Source organism: Alexandromys fortis, unplaced genomic scaffold, assembly GCF_014885135.2.
Source record: "Alexandromys fortis isolate MF-2015 unplaced genomic scaffold, M_Fortis_MF-2015_v1.1 scaffold_150, whole genome shotgun sequence".
NCBI lineage: Eukaryota > Metazoa > Chordata > Mammalia > Rodentia > Cricetidae > Alexandromys > Alexandromys fortis.
This window is the reverse complement of record NW_026068027.1, coordinates 3,558,065-3,578,559: the sequence shown is the minus strand read 5'-3', so window position 1 is coordinate 3,578,559 and position 20,495 is coordinate 3,558,065. Positions and strand designations below refer to the sequence as shown.

The window sequence follows — 20,495 nt, the reverse complement described above, 5'->3', positions numbered from 1 at the left end:
ACTGATCGAACAATAAAGAAAAAGATGGAAGGATGACTCTCTGTGGCCCAGCTGCTGAATGTGGTAATGGGAAATAATATCTACTTTCAACAGCACAGAGATGTCAACTTGGATTACTTAAAGTGTGTGCTGTATAATAACATATATAGCTACACACATTCCTGTTGGAATATATACTGCATAATAACATACATAGTTGTACACATTCCTGTTGGAATATATACTGTATAAATAAGATACACAGTTATACACATTCCTGTTGGAATTTATACTGTATAAATAAGATACACAGTTATACACATTCCTGTTGGAATATATACTGTATAATAACAAACACAGCTACACACATTCCTGTAGGAATATATACTGCATAATAACATACACATTCCTGTTGGAATGTATGCTGTATAATAACATACACAGTTATACACATTCCTGTCTGGTCTACTGACCAGAGTTATGAGCATCTAGAACACGGGTCGAGGAGTACATAACTGACAAGAAGGCTCTTACCTGGCTTGGCCGGAGGAAGTTGATATTAATATTGGGATACCTAGTGACAGGGTCGATGCTATACTGGCTGAAGTTTTTGCTCACGTTCTCAGGGGTGGTCTGAGGCAGCAACCTATAAATGCTTTCCCTGCAATGACATACAACAGTGTGCTCACATGCGGTGACGAGGACCAAATTACCCCACAGATTAGCAGTCATCCTGATGAATTTGGCTAATTAAATCGATCTCAGCTCTTCCCTGCAGACCCAGCGCCAGTGGTGCTCAGTGACTCCATGGACCTGGACCAGGGGAAAGGAAGCGCAGGGACAATTCTGTCGGAGGTGGCAAATGCCGCTAATTTAGAAGGCTGTTGTGTAGTGTGCTAATATTTACTATGGTTTTTAAGAAATTGAAGGATCATATGGCTTCATCTAAAGGATGGATACTTCCAGAACATCTCTGTTAGCAATAATTCCGTTACTTCCTCAAAGGTCACCTGCTGGAAGTCCGGTCCCCAGCACGGTGGTAGTGAGGTGGTAGATGTGGTAGCTCACACCTACAATTCTAACACTCAGGCAGGGGAATGCTTTGAGTTCAAGGTCAGCTGGGATTGTTGAATGAGTACTAAAACAGCCTGGGGTACAGAGGGAGACTCTTATCTCAAAACACGAAAACAAAGGAAAAATGAGCTTTGCCATTACATCCAGATGCATGCCTTACATCAAAGATCTAAAATGACAGATGGTGCTCAACTCGACACAAGCTAGAGTCTTCTAAGAGCAGTGAATCTCAATTAACCAAACGCCTCTAATAAGATCAGGCTGTAGGCAAGCCCGTAGGGCATTTTCTTAGTGATTGATGTGGTGCCATCTGGGCTGGTGGTTCTGTAAGAAAGCAGGCCAGGCAAAGGAGAGGGGTAAGCTAGGAAGCAGCACCCCTCCGCGGTCTAGGCCTCAGCTCCTGCCTCCAGGCTCCTGCCCTGCTTTAAGTTCCTCTTCTGACTTTGATGATGATCAGTAATGAGGAAGTGTAAGCAAAATAAACCCTGTCCTCCCCGAGATGCACTGGTCACAGTGTTACCACAGTAACCCTAACTAAGACAGAAGTTAGGACCAGGAGTGGGGAATGGCTGTGACTGGCCTGACTATGCTGATTTTGGGAGAAGCATGGAAGACTTTGGGTCTCTGGACTAGGAAAGCAGCCGAGCACTGTAAGCACAGTTTAACCCCATCCTAGCAGGAGCTTAGAGGACAATCGCACATAGAGCAATGTGGATTATGGCAGCCCACCTCAAGAGGTTTCAGAGGGGAACAATCTTAGCAACTGGGCTAAAAGCCTTTCTTTTTTCTTTTTTGTTTTCTTCCTTTGTGCCCTACAGTTCACATTAATTCTTGCAGCTAGTTGTGTTCTTTATCAATGCCCCATCCAACTGCTAAGAGTCGTAAAAAGCATTCTTGTGATATTTTGGAAAGAAAGAAAATGAAAGAGAAAGAAAGGTAATCCTAAGAATGTGCCTGAGGCTAAATTGAAGAGTTCTGTACTAATATTATTGGCAAAACAAATTTCAAGATAGCCTACTATTAACTCTGTCACGTGGTTATTAGTAACCATTCTTTTTTTTTTTTTTTTTGAGACAGGGTTTCTCTGTAGCTTTGGTGCCTGTCTTGGAACTAGACAAGGTTGGCCTCGAACATACAGATATCTGCCTGCCTCTGCCTTCCGAGTGCCCGGCTTAGTAACCATTCTTATGCAGGTCTACAATGAAAGAGAACAATAGGGCAAAAGAAATACAAGACATACAGTTTGAGCAGAAAGGGAGCACAAGAAAATTTAATGTTGGCACCGAGAACTGCTAACAGAGATACCTGGTATGAAATGGTAAAAAGGGAGTGATACCCTCAGGGCAAGGTTCCACCCAGCTAGCCCTGCAGCTAAGGAGAGGAAAAGGCCTAAGGAATCTTCTGCTCCTAAAAGGAAACAAGTCAAAGTTTATGCAAATGTAATGCAAGGAGGGGCCAGGCTCCATCCCAAGTGGGCAGCCACACTTGGAAATACCAGCTGCAAAGTTTAGGGTTAGGCTCTAAAGTTTAGAGTCTTGAAGGATGCTTGAGTAAAGGTGTTGTGGGATCTTCCTCTTAGGTTAAGAAGAGCTGTTGAGGCCTGGCTATAGCAGGGGAGTGCCTGCTAGGAGGCCCTGAGGGGCCATGTGAAGCTGTAAAAGCCTGGACTATGCTGGAGACCCCAGAGCCTTGGGAGAGTGGCACACAGGGAGTGGAACCAGCCCAAGAGAACTCTTTGACATTAGATACGGACTCTGTCCTCATTATATCCCCGTTCAACCTGCTTTGAATGGTAATAGTAATGTATATTCTGTGCCACTGTATGTTGGAAGTATGTAATTTGCTTTTTGATTTTATAGAGATTTACACTCAAGAGACTGCCTTCATCTCAGAAGAGACTGTGGACTTTTAAAGTGCGGAGACTGTGGTTGCTATGGGGATTTCTGAAGTTGGACTAAATGAATTTTGCATTACAATATGGCCACAAGACTATGGGAACTAGGGACTGAAATGTGGTGGTTTAAATGAGAAGGGTCTCCAAAGACTCATTTGTCTGAATACTTGGTCCCCAGTTGGTAGAACTGTTTGCGATGGCGTAGGAGGTGTGGCCTTGTTGGAGGGGGTGTTACTAGGAGTGGGCTTAGAGGTTTCAAAAACCTGTGCCATCCCCATTTAGCTCTGTCTTGGCTTCACGCCTCTGGATCAGATGTGAGCTCTTAGCTACTGCTCCAGCGCCATGCCTGCCTGACTGGTGTCGTGCTCCCCACCATGGCCATCACGATGGCCTTCTGAAACTGTAAGCCCCCAAATAAACTTCTTTTATAAGCTGCCTTGGTCATGATATTGTGTCACAATAGAAAAGTAATAATATCAACTATCAGAGAATAATATCAATTATCAGTTTCATCCAGGAAATCTCACACTTCTGTTTCTCCTAGTCAGGGTAAACAGCAAGTAAATCCTAGTGTCCCTGCCTCATTCACAATCATCTGTTTCCAAACATCCGACATCCAGGGGTCCAAGAAATGTTTACAAGCATGCTGGAGTTTCCTCTTCAGCTAGTCACTTCCAACAGTGCTGACAGCATGTTCCCTCTGCGAGCATGTTCCCACTGTGTGCATGCTCCCATTGCAAGCATGTTCCTACTGCAAGCATGTTCCCTCTGCTAGCACACTCCTACTGCGAGCACATTCCCACTACAAGCACATTCCCACTGAGAGCACGTACCCACCACGAGCACAGTCCCTCTGCAAGCACGTTCCCACTGCAAGCATGTTCCCACTATGAGCACGTTCCCACTGCGAGCACATTCCCATTGCTACACTGGCCTATGAGCATGGGTGCCAACATGCTGCTTCTGTGTGTTTGTTCACGTAATTATTAAAAAGGTGACAGGACCAGTCGGTGGTGCACAAAGGTGCAGACACCACGTGCCAACAGCAGACGCTGTCTGAGCAGGGTTATGAGAAGAGCAGCATGGGCAGATCACCGAGGTTTCTGTGATTTTACACAACCGTGCCTTGCCTTTCTCTACTTAGACAAGAAACCATCTTTAAAAAGAACAAGTGAACAAGAGGGAGGAAGAACTTGCACACGGCTGAGGAGCAAGCAGGTCGACTCCCCAGTCCAGAAGGAGGACCCATGGCTTCTTCCCATTACCTCTCTGCCAGGACTTCCAAGGGGCTGGTGCCCAGAGACCAGCTTCGTACCATCCAGGCAGAGTCCATAGCAGCCAGAAAGCCCCGGGCTATTCCTGTTCCCATTGGCCAGAAAGGCTGCAAAGGAGAAATACACAGAGTTAAAGTAACGCACTATTAATAGAGGAAGGTAAACCAGTGCACCCGGCGTCCACCATCGCTGTTCTCGGAAGGGAGCCTCTGCGCACCCACGACCTGAACACCCGGACTCACTCACTATCTCCCCTTTACCACTGCCTCTACCACTTAGTTCTCTGCCCCTTTCAGTACTCACCTCCAGAAGGCTGTCCCCAACCAGAGCTACTAGTAACTGGTGTCCATTTTGTTCCCGTACCAAGGCAGCGTTTTCAGAGGCGTACATACAGGTAAAGTCAAACATGGCCACATCAGGCTGCCCGTAGTGATTGATGGCAAAATCCAGAGAAGGCAGTTGCTGCTGGGTAGAGAAGTCTGCAGCCTCCCGGGCATAGTTCAGCAGGGCCTCCTGGTCCACATTCTCCCGGGAAAGTAACAGTTCTGTGTCTGTGTAGTCCTGTCCAGGAAGAGGTCAAAAGAGGTCAAGTTGGAGCAGCCCAAGCAAGGGATGCCTGGCCAGCCAAAACCCCACAGTGCATATCAGACATGACCTGGTCTCAAGGCGTTTTTCTCCCTAAGATGTTTTAACATTCCTAAACCAAATCTTTTTACACTAGTTAAAAAGAACAGGGATGGGGGGGGGGGGTTGTTAGTTAAGGGTGAATCAGTTTTGCTGCCTAAGAGACCTGGCTCTCCCATTCACTAGCGGCAAAGCTCATCCACCTCAGAGTTGCACAGTTATCAAGTAAAATAGCCGCGTAACAGCACCTTGTAAAACGAATGGGCATTTTAAAATTTACGGTTTTCCTATCATCACTTTATTCTGGGTGTCTGATGGGTTTTGGCAGCAAGAAGTTCAGAGTTATTACCTAAAGGAAACCTGAAAACTTCAGTGCAAAGAGAAGCACGGTGTGGAGTGAGAAGTGGTTCAGGACGATGAGAAGGAAACACTGAAAATGAACCAGAGGTTTCTAAGCCACACCGAGGACTCTGCAAGGCTCCAGAAAAACCCATCAACAAACAAAAGGGACGGCAGCGCAAAAAGGACTTTCTATGTAGAGAACCGAGAGACCCTTCCTCTGTTTTGGAGGTTCCTGTGCATTGAGTCAAGTCTTCTCCCCTAAAGTGGGGCCTGCGGGTTCCAAGTGCACCTAACGGTACTCAGTTACAACATAGGTTTTCAAAAGCCAAAACACGAACACTTATGTCAGTCCTGGAAGTACTGTCTGTTCAATGTTAAGAGGCCACAATGGCTTTAGTATTTAGCAGCTTGAACTCGCTTACATGACAAAAATATAGGGGCAAAGTAAATTGGGCCTCAGCATTTCAGACTGTCCTTATTCAATGCTAAGTGATGACCCAGATCAGCATGGATGGTTGGTTTGAGTCGTGACTCTGTCCTCGGGCATCCCAACTGCTATACAACAGCAACAGAAGAGCCCCAGATAATGACTGACCAGTTTTACACAGCATCCAGCAAACATGCCTTTTGTTTGGCAGGGAACTCTGTACCAAGCAAGGGCTTTGTCTTGCGGGTCCCAAGGCAGCACAGGGCTGCCATGCTGAGACGCAGACGTGAGGTGGAAAGGAGACTTTGTGTATGTAGCAAGCACGTGCTCATCAGCTCATTCCCCAGTCTACTGTAGATAAAGCAACAGTGTGACTCATTCTAAGGGGCCTGGTGTGTTACCGTCCTGCAGACACAAAGAGCTCCCTAAGAGTCAGCTGAGACTGGTGGGAACTGCATGGGGTTAAGTCAGTGCAAGCGAGACTTCTATCCATTCATCACACGGAGACAGCAATTCTCGCATCCAGGTCTGCGAGGCCACGTGAGACACCAGCCACGCTCCTTAAAGAGTCATCCTACCCGGGATTTAGATTTCAGGCCGTCAGCTCAGGGTATATATCATACAATTAGTCACCCAGAAAAAGGGCTGAGCTGGACCTGGCTAAGGTTAGACACCAGGCCTCTGCAGTTAGTTAGAAAGATCCCTAAAGATACCCCGATCTGGTCAGGTCAGTATTTGCGGTAAAACTTGGGTCACTGTCAGGCTACTGTAAACACCAAGGGCTGTTTCTTGGTTCAACACTTGCCATCCTGCCCCGAAAAGAGGACCTTCTAACGTGGGTCCTGGTGGTGCAGGCATTTAATCTCAGCTACCCAGAGGCTAAGGGAGGATGAATAGACTTTCAAAGCTTGCATGGGACTATCAAGACCAGCCTGAGCCACTTAGCAAGAACACCTCTCAAAGGAAATAGTTCCCTGGAAGAAAGTCAAGGGATGCAGCTCAGTGGCAGAGATCTTGCCTAGCATGCACAAGGCCCTCGGTTCAGTCCCTATTACCGTGGTTGGGAATTAGTAGGTGTGGGAGGGTATATAGATCAACAATTGTCATGTGTGGAATTCACTACTGCTATAAATCAGGTCATCTAAAGTTAAACTGGCTAATTATGCAGGACGTGATATCTGACAGTGGGTCTAAAACGGTCAAGGAGCAGGAGAGGTGAGGGAGGAAGGGGCTGGGTTTATTGAACCAATCTGACCAGGTCAGTAACTGTTAAAGCTAACCCTAAGCATGGCCGCACAGGCCCACCCTACCCTCCTCCTTCTGTTTATAGTTTCAATTTTACACACTAAACATATTTTTAAGTTCAACTAATCAATAGCAGGGGTTCCCAGATGTGTTTTATGCTACTTCTATTCCCTTACAGGAAAAACCCAACAGACTAAAATTCTTAGTGATCACATCAGGCAGCTCAACAAAGATGTCGCCTGCAGGGAACCCGTGGCTCACATGCAATATCACCCCTTTGTCCAGCAAGCTCTGCTTTTTGGCCGTCATAACGAAGTAGTGTGTGTCATCTTTGTAGTAGACGATGTTCTCCAAATCAATGCCTGCAACAAGAGGACACGTGTGAGATTTCATGGAGTCCGGAATTGCAGGGAACCTGCAAGTCTGGACTTGGGGCTCACAGAGAGCATGGAGAGCTGCCTGGGTGCAAATCCTCACTTCCTGCACAGCACATGGCAATCGTGAGGTCTGTTTTCTTCTGTGCTGCCCTATAACTCACTTAGTAGCCTAGGTTATCCTAAAAACAATGACCAAAACGTGACAGTGGGAAAAGTAAAGCCGAGGAGAGGCTAATCTACAAGAGGGGATGAGTTATGTACTAGGTAAAGCCTCTTTGATAATCACCAAGGAAGCTGGAGGCATCTCCTAGATTTTTAACAGGATAGATATCTAAAGATATCTAAATGCAGAGAGAGAAATATTGAATTTTTTATTCAGCTAACCTGCAAGATACATGGAATGGAAAGAAACCAAGCTCTGGAAAACAGAATGAAGAAACTTTTTTTGGTTCATGGCAGCAGAATATCTAACTCACTCCATCAGAAAACAGCCACTCACAATCCCAATGGCTGCAGGTGAGCTCAGATGACTTTAGAGAAGGCTAACAGCGATAGCAAAGGTCACGGTGTCAACAACCCAGAGCTGCCAGTGGGCAGCCTGCTCTTCCGGCAGAGAGGCTGGCTCATAGGGCGGGGGAAGGAGCTGGGGATGAGTTGGCAGAAGGCAAAACCAACAACAACAAACCCCAGGGCGGCCTGGTCACTGAGGACGGCACAGGAAGGCAGCAGCGTGGAAACAGGGTAAGGACAAAGGAGGAGAGTGACAAACGAACAGAGGACAGAGGACACAACAGGGACATCCATGGCTACCCAAGCCAACAACCGCTGCCCTCTGGAGGCGCTGACACCAACCTGTGGCTTCTCTCAGCTCCTGGAAAAATTTTTGGTTGAATATAAAAGCAACACCGCTGATCTCCTCTACTTTGGCCTCTGCGGTTGTGTTTCGGTTAATAAAATTTGCCGTGATGGCAATGGCTAGCTTGCCACGGAATTCTTTCCGACGAAATCCTAGAGGGAAAGAGAGCAGGGATAAGGACTTCAAATCAGAGACTATGGGGGGGTGGGGGGAACTCACCTAACAGGGATGGAACAACTCAAGAAAGAATCCCCTCCCACATCATGGACAAAAATCTGTCTGACCAGATTACTGCTCAGTACTAATGGTCACCCTTAAAATGGAGGGTGCTGTGTGTGTGACACAGTCATGCATAGACTAAAAGCTATGGTGCCAACACCTCTAAGGGCAGCTTGTCTCCTAGTGCTCCGTGGGAAACCCCCAAGCAGGCACTGACTGGGCAGCACACATGCAAATCTTAGGGCTGTGGCCTCTGGGGACAGGACAGCCTCCAACGTGTGACAGCCCAGGCAAGGGAGAACAGTCCAAAGCCAGTACCTTCCAGGGTGTTCCTACGCCCATCCCCACCGATGATCACTTCAAATTCATATTCTGATACAGGATGAGTTTTGGGGTGCACCAATGCTCGCCATCCTATCCCTGTGGACCAAAAGCAAAATGAAGGCCACAACCCAGATGAAGCCACACCCAGACACACAGATCACACGGCGTTCCAATCCAAAGTACGACATGTAACAGAATAAGGGCCAGCCTCACACAGAGTTTTGACAAGAGCTCACACAGACACTTTTTCTACCTTTTCATTTTCTATAATACAAAAGCCTGCCACGCCTAAGACCGTGCCAAAGGCCTCTTGGGTAAGCCAAAAGTTCTCAAAAGCCCAGGCTGCATGAACAAAGCCCCTTTAGTCAGGGCTGAAAACCACCTGCAAGCCCTTCTGGCTCCTCCCATGATCTCATCTGTTCTCACCCACTCAGTGCCCTCATGCCTTCCTCTGTCCGACTCACGTTCATTCTCTTGGTCCTCAGGAGGCTGAACGAGTCCTTGGAATTCCACATTGACATGGATTTCAATGCCTAAGATCAAGGCGACTTTCAGGAGGATTAGCTGGAGCTGACGGATACCTAGAAGAACACAAGACCTTGATGGCAAGGGGACGGGAGGGGGAGGGCCTCCTGGTGCTTCCCCTCCATCCATGTCTGCGTACGTTCCCAAGGGCTGTCGCAGCAGACAAGTCTCACAAGTTCTCTTCCTTCATGTTGTAAAGATAACATCAAACAGTGGAAGGAACGTTCTGGATATATTAGGCCACCCCATTTATTCCAAATAATCTAACACAATGGCAGAGGGGTCCAGCGAGAGCTACTGCTTCCAGCAGCATCCAGAGTCTTCAGAGGTGTCTGCTTACTCAAGCACAGGGGAGGCCAGCGCACAGCGCACAGGGAAGATACCACAGGCCTTCTACTCTAACCCCCTGCTGACCTCCGATTCACAAAAGAAACTACAACCCCATTCTATCTCTTACTGTTTCCCACCACTGGAGACTTACGGTTGTGGAAACTGAGGTCCAAAAGGACTGAATCCTGCTCATGATCACAGTCATAAATGTATTTGATGGCTAATGAACCCCTACTAGATCTGACCTCAATGACAGGTTATAGTGAGACAGAAATTCTATCCCTGGTCTAAGATACCTCAGCCCTAAATGAATCTGGCCACAGATAAGGACCACAAATCTAGGTGTCACCGATCCTAGGACCTCTCTTAAGGCCAAATTTACCTGCAGCCTTTGACTAATGAGCTCCGAGCACGTGCAAATCCCCCAAGTCATCCTGGTCACTCTCAACTGACCACACCCTCGCCCTTCTGAGTCACACTTCCAAAGACTCCCTGGGACCCACACTAGCACACTTTATTTTTGCAGACAACTGTGGGTTCCAAGACGCTTAACAAATTACAGCCTGGCAGATGGGCCGAGCACTTGGTCTTGCCAGCGGCATGTGGCAGCGGCCAGCCAGTGTTGGATAAATTGGTATAACCACTTCAAACGGCGACGGTCTAAGGGCTGAATGTGTTTCCAGGTCACATAGGGAGGCGCTCAGAACAAGTGCTCCTTACTAACATCCCCCTAGACGAATCATCAGCAGGAAACAGACTGCGCTGCAGCTTGATGATGCGCACACCACTCTGGACCGCTTTCAGAGACCCCACTTTGTGAAAACATGGCTGTCCTAAGAATGACTTTACCATAACACAGACTCTCAGGGGCAGACTTGGCATTTGTGACTAAGCTATGACTCTTCCTTCTCTGTGTGTGGTTTCCCACGCCTGTGTCCCCAGGGTGCTGTTTTCCTGCATTAATAGAGGGTATGCATGATCACAACACAGAACCCAAGCCTGTGGACTCCCTTCCGCTAAACTACGAACCACCAGAGGGCTGGAATCCAAACTGTCCACCTTATTCCAATGCAAGGGTACATCCTGGCTGAGGAGGAATTCCTCAGGTAACCTACCTGCCTGTCTACTGAACATGGAAACAAGAGGAGTTGGTGGTACTCACTGATGTGATCGATGGCTCCGGCACAGAACTTGCCGTAGAATTTCTTGGCACCCAGACCTCGAAGATCATGTATGGTGAAGGGCCAGAGATGCAAGACATTGTTTCGGGAGAAGGCGTCTCTCTTCTCGATAACGACCACTTTGGCTCCCAATAAGGACAAGTCGATGGCTGTTCGGAGACCACAGGGGCCAGCTCCAATGATGAGACACTGGAAAATACAGGTGCTTTCAGGGCAGAGGCCACGCCTCTCAAAACACACTTCTGCTAACTATCACTCCAGGACCATACTCCATGACTGAGACACCTGAAGCCTAGGACAGCAAAGCCCTTGCAGTGGCTTGAAGGAAGAGTTCATGATTCTTGTGTACACAGAAGACTGAAACCCGACCATGTCTACCTCAAACAGCCTAGAGGACCCACAGATTGGCAAGACTTAAGCGGACCATCATCTCAACAAACAGTATGAAAATCACATCTCGTCTTTCATCAAAACAGAACCTTTAGGAAATTTCTACGTCATAGGCAGGTAGCTAAGATTATTAGCTACACTCAGGCAATTGAGCCTGGGAATACCATGCACATGCTTCTCAGGGGGTAACTTTTAAGACCCAAAAGTTCATGTATGAAAAAATTTGTTTTGTTTTTAATTATTTTTATGTTTTTAAGCGTGAGCCTGAGTGTGTGTGTTTGTGAGCCTGAGTGTGTGTGTTTGTGAGCCTGAGTGTGTGTTTATGAGCCTGAGCATATTATGTGTGATCCTGACTGTGTGCATATGAGCCCGAGTATGTGTATGTGAGTCTGAGTGTGTGTGTGTGTATTCTACCTGTTGAACTCCTTCAGAAGAAGCACTGGATATCCTGGAATTGGAGCTTTGTTTTGTCTTGTTTCAAAATACATTTATTTTTGGGTGTGTGTGTATTGCAGGTGCCCTGTGCGTGTATTGTAGGTGCCTGTGTGTGTATGGCAGATTTCCTGGAGCTATAGCTTTGAGCCACCTACTGTGGGTGCTGGGATCCCAACTCCAGTCCTCTGCAAAAAACAGCCAGTGCTCTTAACTGCTGAGCTATCTCTCTAGCCCCTGATATGAGTTTTAAAGTCATTTCTAGACTGGAAGTTTAGGGAAGTGCTCTTGTTAACCTACTGGGGCAGGACAGACCCTTAAGCAGCCTGCACTTCACACACACAATACTTTGACTTCATATTCTTTTTCTTCATTTTTGCAAGAGAGAGACAGAGTGTGTGTGTGTGTGTGTGTGTGTGTGTGTGTGTGTGTGTGGTTTTTGTTGTTGTTTGTTTGTTTTTGAGAGGAAGAGATACTGAGGCCAGAACCCAGAGCCTGTGAAACAAGCAGTCTATTTCTGAGCTCCCCTTAGGCACTCATGAAAGCCATGCCTTCAAATCTTCAAATTTCTCCATGGGATGGGTCTCTAGGTGTCTCATAAGGTAACTTAAAAGTCATGAAAAGCCAAATTATCAGCCCTGAAGCCACTGGAAATTTGCTGACTAACGTCGAGACCTCTCTCAGAAGGAGTTCTTCAAGAAGAAGGCAGGAACTGCCTCCGTCCCTTTCACTTGCTTACCCCTACCCCGACTCAGCCGAGCGCACATCCTCACTTCCTCACTCAGTGAGTGCATAGCTCAGGCTTCACCCAAGCCATTCTGTGGAGACTCTATCTTTTTACACCGTGAAGAGCCACAGAAATACTTGCATTCCAAGGTCCCTGTTTGTGAATTATAGTCAACCTTTGGGCTATGGATGGGAGGAAGCCTGACACTGTGACAAAGCCTACCTGGTGCTGATATGGAAAGGTGACTCTGGGAAAGGTGACAGGCCAGGAACCACGAAGTCATATTCAGACAGTGTACTCATAGGGGCCTGGCTACGGATGGCCCTGCTAAGGGACCTGCATCCTTTGATGGTGTGAGGTTAGTGGGAGGGCTTTCCATCCACCTGCCCTCAAACTCTGAATGCCCAATAAGCAAATACATGGACCATGCTCAGAACAGGGTCTACAGGGTGGAAATGTCAAATGAACACAGGTGACAAAATTTCAACAAAGTTTAGCCCTTCAGCTAGGCAGAGGCCGTGCGTTCCCCACGCTCCTCATCTCAGTTTCTCATGGAAGCCAGGCGAAGCCCTTGTGCTGTGATCCCAGGCCCCAAGCACAGCCAGGTTTACCTTGGTGTTGGTGCAGGCTTTCCCCTTTTTGTAGTCTTTGTGACTGCCCCGCTTGTCCAATTTGGCCCAGAGGGCTTTGGCCTTCCAGTAGTTGAGCTTGGACTTGAGCTTGTGGTAGAAGGAGCGATAGTCCTTAGGCTTCAGTTCCAGGTGGTCACAGAGCTCTTGGAAGGCCCTGAGGGTTCCCTTGCAGGTAGTGGCCTGGACGAACCGGTCGAAGAGGACGTGCGCTTGGTTCGTTGTCTCCTGCTTCCTCTCCTCCATGCTCCCCTACTCTTGGCACAACCGCAGAGCGGGCAGTGGAATGGCTGCTGATCCACCTGGCACTGTCACCTTAGTCTAAAGGAAAACAAGGAAGAGAACGAAAACGGTCAGCATCTCTGCGCCTGTGAGCATTTCGCTGGAGACACGTTCCTTCCCAAAGAGTGGTGACACTCGTGTCCTTGACAGATGTGCACTGAAACGTTCCAGGCACCACACAGGGTGTTGGGGAGCTGACGGTCTAGCAGGCAACACGATCACAGAGACAGTGTTACAATGGGCTATTCAGGGACCACAGAGGCTTTCAGGCAGGCAAGCGGGGCATGCAAGACTGAGTGGGGAGGTCGCCCCCACTGTCCTGTGACGGTTTCATACACAGCAATCAAGAGTGACTCCCAGTTTTCCAATGGAGGCCACTAGGAAACTAGGAAAGCGCAGCAAGCCAAACAATTAAAATGGCACACACTCATTTGTGGGGATGGCTGGAGAGCTCGCTGTCTTGAACCCGCTGTCTTGAGCCCACTACCCGGAGGTACTAAGCACGAATGACCTTGAAGTTTACCGAATGGCTGGTGGGAGAGACCAGAGCTACACCAATCTGACAGAGGCCAGCCGGATGACAAGTCCTCTTGAAAGACGGCTGCAAGAATTGGTACAGAGAGGGCTGTGGAAAGCCAAAGGACCGTGTCGGAGATGGCTGAGAAGCAGGAGCCACAGCGGTCACTTGGCACGTAAGAATCGCCAAGCTTTCACCGCACGTGGTACAGCGGGGCACGTTTAGAGCCGTCGCATTTTCCAATTCCGTATTTTAGACTAACAATGACGGGATCCATACCAAGGAATCATTAGAAATGGCCACCACCAGTCTCCCCATATGTGTGCAGACAAGAATCGGAACAGGCGGGAAACAGCAGCTTTACATACTTCTGCACCCACTTGTCCCCCGATCTCTTCTGTTCCGTGTTTAAGGAACCACTATTAAGAGGCATACAACAGGGAGTGCAGGGAGTCCTGCCCCAGCCGGGAGTCTGCACATGACCCTCGGGAAGTCTGTCTTCCTCCTGTGGCTCTAGTTCCCAGTTTGGAAGGTGAGGAGGAAGGACTGAGGAGCTGCGAACTCTCAGAGCCCCGACATCCTGAGCTGAATGCTAGGACGATTCTGGCGTAGCAATCTCACAGTGCTCCAGTCAGAACAGCTCAGTCACCGCTGGGATCAATGAGACTGGGAGGAGCTTTGCTACGAAGAGGCTTTACTCTGGGATAAGGGGAGGAACTGGACAGAGGCACCGCACTTGATGCTCCCACAACCCAGTGGATGGACTCACATTGGTGGGAGCCTCCCGGCTGTTGGTGCTGATGGAACCAATTCTTGTAGACAGACCCAAATTCTACGACACGGAAGATCCTAAGACCGAGTAAAGCTGTTTCTCTGGGAAAATCACCAAGCAACAGAAGGCTCAAGGCAGTGGGGAATGTTCATTTTTCTACACGTGCCGCTAAAGCTTCATGGGATTAAATCAAAACCTCCAGAGACACATCTTGGGTTCCACAGGTGGAGGTGGGAGGTACAGAGATCGGCGTTTCCCTCCTGCTTCCCAGGGGAGAGGCCAAACCCAGGAGTGCAAGCTGGGGATTCTTACCACACACACTGGCTTGGTTTTTACCACAAAACCATGATGTGCTCAGTGGCCCTCCTGGCTCTGTATACCACTCTGCTAATAACCATGGCCTGTCTCGATAGCCACGAGGCCAAGAACACAAGATTATATGGGGGTGTGGCTCAGTGGCAGAGCACGAGTGTGTGGAAGGTTCTGGTTCCACCCCCAGCCCCACAAGTAAAGAAGAGATACAAAGACAAATAAAAGAAATCCTGGAATCAATCAGAACCAACCTCCAGTCTCTCCTAAACCAAGGTTTATTTTAGGTCATGGCAGCAAGAAAATATTCTGAAGGCCATAAAGAGTCCACTCTTTTCTTACAAGCCCAGACTTACAAATGGTAGCCAGTCAAAAGACAGCTTGTAAGAGTGGAAAACTCCACACGTCTGTATGAGGAGGCAGAAGAAAGGGTGGCAGGAACAATAGCTGACTGTGACCAGGTTTCAGAGCAGGCCAATGCTCTGCCCCTCCCAACCCCAACCCCCATATCCTACCTGTGTTCACAGCCTCCTACCCTACCCGGCCTGATTACCCATGCCAAGAAGGAACATGGTTTTTCTCTGTTCCTAACTGGCAGCCACTGGCAATCTCCTGCCAGGATTCAATGCACTCAGAACCATCTAGTTCTTGCCAAATCCAGTATGTTCAAGATCCCAGACGACATATTTCTTCTTTTTTTTCAAGACAGGATCTGTTTAACTCTGGCTGTCCTAGAACTCACTATGTACATCAGGCTGGACTCAAACTCACAAAGATCCTCCTGCCTCTGCCTCCCAAATGCTAGGGTTAAAGGCGTGGACCACTACACCCGGCTCACACTATGTTCCTAAAGCCTTCTCCCCAGCTGCAGCACTGCCTTGTGCCCACACTTGCCCTTGAAGAACGTCTTGGATATTACTCTCCAAAGAATAGTCTAGCCATCTGAGCTGACATCCCCCTGGTTGGGTACTACCTACTCAGAAGTAAATTCTCCCTTCCCCAGAGCTGCTGATCACCACAGGGCATTCCCGAATCCAATTCCACCACTGCCGGACACTTCCATTAACAACCACTGTAGCGCCTGTTTGAGCGCACAGTGCTATTCTAACGAACAGTCTCCGCTCTGGAGCGGCGGGCAAGTATTAGAGGTGCCCTGGCTAAGGGATCATGACCCACAGGGCACTAATGACACCGGGCAAACAGGTAGGCTGGTTCTCAGAACAATGCAGCAGGCACCCAGGGTAAGACTACCCGAGACAGAGTCCCTTGGGCTGCCTCTGCTTTCGAATCTGCGAGCCAGGTGAGCAGAGCAGGAAGCCAGCCCAGGGCGGCCAGCGCTGTCTGGCCTACCTCGCACACCTACGCTGTGCTACACCGGGACTCCCTCACTCCTCAGAGCACTTGCCCGGCACTGTGACTCACACAGAATGGCCAGGAAGAATGGCAGAAGGGCCCATCCTGTTAGCGTCACTTCCCCCGTCCTGAAGGTCAAAGCAGCATCATAGTCTTCCTGGCTTCTCCTCACCCAGTGTGCCATCCGCCCGAGCATTCTGGGAAAATCAACACTCATCATCACAGGAACCTAGAGACCAGGAAACCTGGTGAGAAAGAGCCAGAGCTTCTGGGGACGGAGAGGCCAAGGTATGGCAGGAAGCAGCGAGGGAAGTGAGGAGCCTGAGGAGGAAGAAGCAGCGAGGCCAGGTTTTCACGTTTCAGGCACCTGTGCAGTGCTGCCAGCTGACAACACCCTGCCTTTTGTCTCCCAGCAGCTGACTGCTGATCTAGCCGGTGACACATTCCTGGACTCTGGAGGAGAGCGCTGGGCAGACGGGCCTGGAAGAGCACAGGGAACAGCGCTGGGCTTTTCATTCATGTAGGAAAGGTTGCCCTGACTCCCAGCTCTTAGAACAGATGGTAGGGCGGGGTGGGGGAGGGACATGATTTGTAAAAATAGAAAAAGGAAAAAAAACCCAGAAGTATAAGAAAATAGAGGCCCACCCCATGCACCCGTGCCAGCGGGGAGATGGAGACGGGAGGGTCAGGAGTTCAAGGCCAGCCTGGACCGGCTACAGTGAAACAGAACCACAAGTGTGTGTCACCAGGCCTGGCTCGGTCACTGCAGCTCTGTAATAATTTCTGACATCAGGAAACATGAATCCCAAGCTTTATACTTCAAATATTGTTCTGGATATTCAGGGCCCCCTAGGAATTTGGTAAGAATTTTAGGTTTTTGTTTGTATCTGAATGATGCTGACTTCTTGAATTTTTCAACACAAGAATGTGGAATGTATTCTCACTTATGTTTATTCTCGTTTAGTAATGTTTTGGAATTTGCTGTATACGGCATTTACTTTCTTGGTTAATTCTCGAGGATTTCATTTCATTCTCTTTTTTCCTAAGATTTATTTATTTATTTATTTAGTACAGTATTCTGTCTGCATGTATGCCTGCACAACCAGATCTCATTACAGGTGGTTGTGAGCCACCATGTGGTTGCTGGGAATTGAACTCAGGACCTCTGGAAGATCAGCCAGTGCTCTTAACCTCTGAGCCATCTCTCCGGCCCCAAGTATTTCATTCTTTCTGAAACTGCTGTAGATGGAACTGCTTTTGTAATTTCTGCAGATCATTCCTGGTAGGACACAGAGATGCAGCTGACCTGGGCAGGCTGACTTTCCTGAGTCCTTCATTACTTCTCCTGGGACTTGTGGATGGACGCTCTGGGGTTTCCGAAGCATAAGCTCCTATTACCTACCAACAGCGATGATGTCATCTTTTCAGTGTGGGCGCCTTTTCTCGCCAAACTGATCTAACTAACTTCTAACATTACACCAACAGAAGCAGTGGGGGTGAGCGGCTGAGCCTGGATCCTGACTTTAGCAGCAAAGGCTTTCGGTCTTCACTACCGAGCACTGTTTCCTGTGTCTTCTCTAGTGATCATGGCATGTACTGCCTTCAGTAGTGATCAAGGTGTGTACTGTGTCTTCAGTAGTGAGCATGGTGTGTACTGTGTCTTCAGTAGTGAGCATGGTGTGTACTGTGTCCTCACTAGTGAGCATGGTGTGTACTGTGTCCTCACTAGTGAGCATGGTGTGTACTGTGTCCTCAGTAGTGAGCATGGTGTGTACTGTGTCCTCGCTAGTGAGCATGGTGTGTACTGTGTCCTCACTAGTGAGCATGGTGTGTACTGTGTCCTCACTAGTGAGCAAGGTGTGTACTGTGTCCTCACTAGTGAGCATGGTGTGTACTGTGTCCTCACTAGTGAGCAAGGTGTGTACTGTGTCCTCACTAGTGAGCATGGTGTGTACTGTGTCTTCAGTAGTGAGCAAGGTGTGTACTGTGTCCTCGCTAGTGAGCATGGTGTGTACTGTGTCCTCACTAGTGAGCATGGTGTGTACTGTGTCCTCACTCGTGAGCATGGTGTGTACTGTGTCCTCGCTAGTGAGCATGGTGTGTACTGTGTCCTCACTAGTGAGCATGGTGTGTACTGTGTCCTCACTAGTGAGCATGGTGTGCTGTGTCCTCGCTAGTGAGCATAGGGTGCCCTCACTAGTGGGCATGGTGAGGATGTGTTTCCTGTATCTTCTCTATTATGCATGGGATTTACTGTGAGTTTTTCCATATGTCTTCTTTGAAGTTGAGGTAGCTTTTGTTCCTAGCTAGTTAAGTGTTTTAATAGAGATGCCAATTCACGCCTATTTGATTCTGAATGTGTTCTATCCCTACGATCTTTTCTGACTTTCCATGCTGCTTAGCATCAAATTCACATCCAATGGAACTGTGAAGAAACACGGACCCAGTCTTGCCCCCGTGGTGCCCATCCCCCTCTGTGCATCCTGTTCACACTGTCGTAGCCTTCATATGCCCTGCCACTCTGCAAATGTCTCGTTAAGCATTTCTCTTAACTAACTGCAAGCTTTCTCAAGGCTGTGACAGGTCTCTGCAGCCTCAGCCTGCTCTGTAATGGGAACATGCTGTTGTTATGGAGTTGGTGGGTGGAGGACAGGAGCCAAGAAACCACGTTCTTGAAGGGATGACCCTATGATAATGCACCTCCCAGAGCCTTCGTGGCCTAGAAGATGGTGAAGAAGAACTGGGGGGACATTATAGGGAACACATTGGGGGCTGGGGACTGTCCCTAAAGGTGTTCCACGAAACCTGAGATCACATGACCTCTGGGTTCCCTTCAAAGTCTCTAATTCTGCAAGAATGGCCTTAACCTCTGTTAGAACTTTCCTAACTTTTTTTGTTGCTTCTCTGCCAATAACCTATTTCACTGTGAAAACAAAGAATACTTAAGCAATGGAGAAATGAAGTGAGCCAAACCCAAGCTGACCTCTGTCTAGAGTTCTGCTGTCCAAACACACCAGGCATCCAGAGCTGAAGCAAACACCCGGAACACACAACCACACAACACTGTCAGTGATGCCCAGCGTAACCCTCAAAAACAAACAATCGAGAAGAAACGTCTACAGGCTTTGTGCCTTGCGGTTTCCTTATCTGTGAAATGAAAAGGATCCGAGTTTTGAAGAAACTGAGGTAATGAATATAAAATGTTTAATGTACCAGGCACATAGTGAGGTAACAACCAATTGCAGCACCGTTACCAGATGGCAGTTCTAAGTAAATGTATTGATCGCCTCTCTCGGAGCTGTGAGCTGATGTCTGACAAGAAGCGGCCTGCGAAGGGTGAGGTTCATTGTGGCTCACGGTGCAGAGAACACAGTCTGTTGGCCGGCAGGTGCAGAGTTCAGCTATGCAGTAAAGCAGTCTCACATCCGGGAAGGGAGGAGACGGACGCTGGAGACCTTTTCCCTGCGCTCCCTCTGGACACACTCTAAGATGCCAGTCAGTGTGACAGACCTGCCCACATCCAGGGTCTCCCTGCCTCCGTTAAACCTCTTAGGAAATACCACATACGGAGGTTTGTCTCCTAAGTGAGTCTAATTTGAGTCAGGCTGACGATGAAGCTTAATCATCACAGTTAAGTCTCAGCAGAAAACAGTTATTTGCAGTCTGAATGAATGGCTACCCTATATAACCGAGATAGCGTGGGCAGGTTGGGGAGTGAAGCAAAGAGAAACACTTCAAACTGTCTTTTCTGTCTTTCTCTGCCTCTCTGCTGGTTCCAGGAGGTGCAGTGGTGGCAATAGGAGGGAGGGGCTGAGGCATTGACAGCTGTATGAGTTTGGCCATACTTTCCTTAGGCAGACACAAGGTCACTTCAGCAATGATAATACTGAATGGTCCCTTGTGTCATAGAAGCCCAAGGCTGATGATGAAAATCTTCCATCACCCTTTCACCTCATTCTTTGAGACAGGGTCTCTCAATCAAACCCAGAACTCCCCAATGAGGCTAGTCCCAACAGGCAGCTTCCTCCAGAGATCTCTTGCAGCTGCCTGTCTTCTGATGCTGGATTAGGGGCAAGCCACCACCCCACCCAGCACTTATGTGAGTTCTGTGCACCTTCCCTTCATGGCAAGCAGGCCTTCTCCCCAGCCTGATCGCCTTCATTTTGTTCTTGGTCAACTGTAGCTTCAAGAAATTTGGGGCTAGAGAGAGTGGCCAGTGGTTCAGAGCACTCGCTGCTCTTGCAGAGGGCCCAGGATGAGCTCCCAGCAGTCACACAGGAGATGACTGACAACCCCCTGTAACTCCAAGTCCAGATTTAACCCCTCTTCTGTTCTCCTCCACCAGGCACACATGATACATATGCACATGTAGGCGCTCACATATATACACGGAATAAAATAAGTAAAGATTCC

General features: G+C 48.5%; 1 protein-coding gene across 14 annotated transcripts in view; it reads right to left on the bottom strand.

Annotated features, from left to right (window-relative positions):
• Mical3 (microtubule associated monooxygenase, calponin and LIM domain containing 3) overlaps positions 1-20,495 on the bottom strand; it is a 202,181-nt gene that overhangs the window by 98,494 nt on the left and 83,192 nt on the right. For all 14 annotated transcript variants that reach the window (XM_050164164.1, XM_050164168.1, XM_050164165.1 and 11 more), the window contains 9 exons: positions 12,832-13,170; positions 10,653-10,860; positions 9,100-9,216; positions 8,630-8,731; positions 8,089-8,244; positions 7,121-7,221; positions 4,525-4,782; positions 4,213-4,328; positions 514-640 (listed from right to left, as the gene is read on the bottom strand). In XM_050164164.1, coding sequence (XP_050020121.1) covers positions 514-640; positions 4,213-4,328; positions 4,525-4,782; positions 7,121-7,221; positions 8,089-8,244; positions 8,630-8,731; positions 9,100-9,216; positions 10,653-10,860; positions 12,832-13,095 — 1,449 coding nt within the window. In that variant the 5' untranslated portion in view covers positions 13,096-13,170. The remainder of the gene's footprint in view (positions 1-513; positions 641-4,212; positions 4,329-4,524; positions 4,783-7,120; positions 7,222-8,088; positions 8,245-8,629; positions 8,732-9,099; positions 9,217-10,652; positions 10,861-12,831; positions 13,171-20,495) is intronic.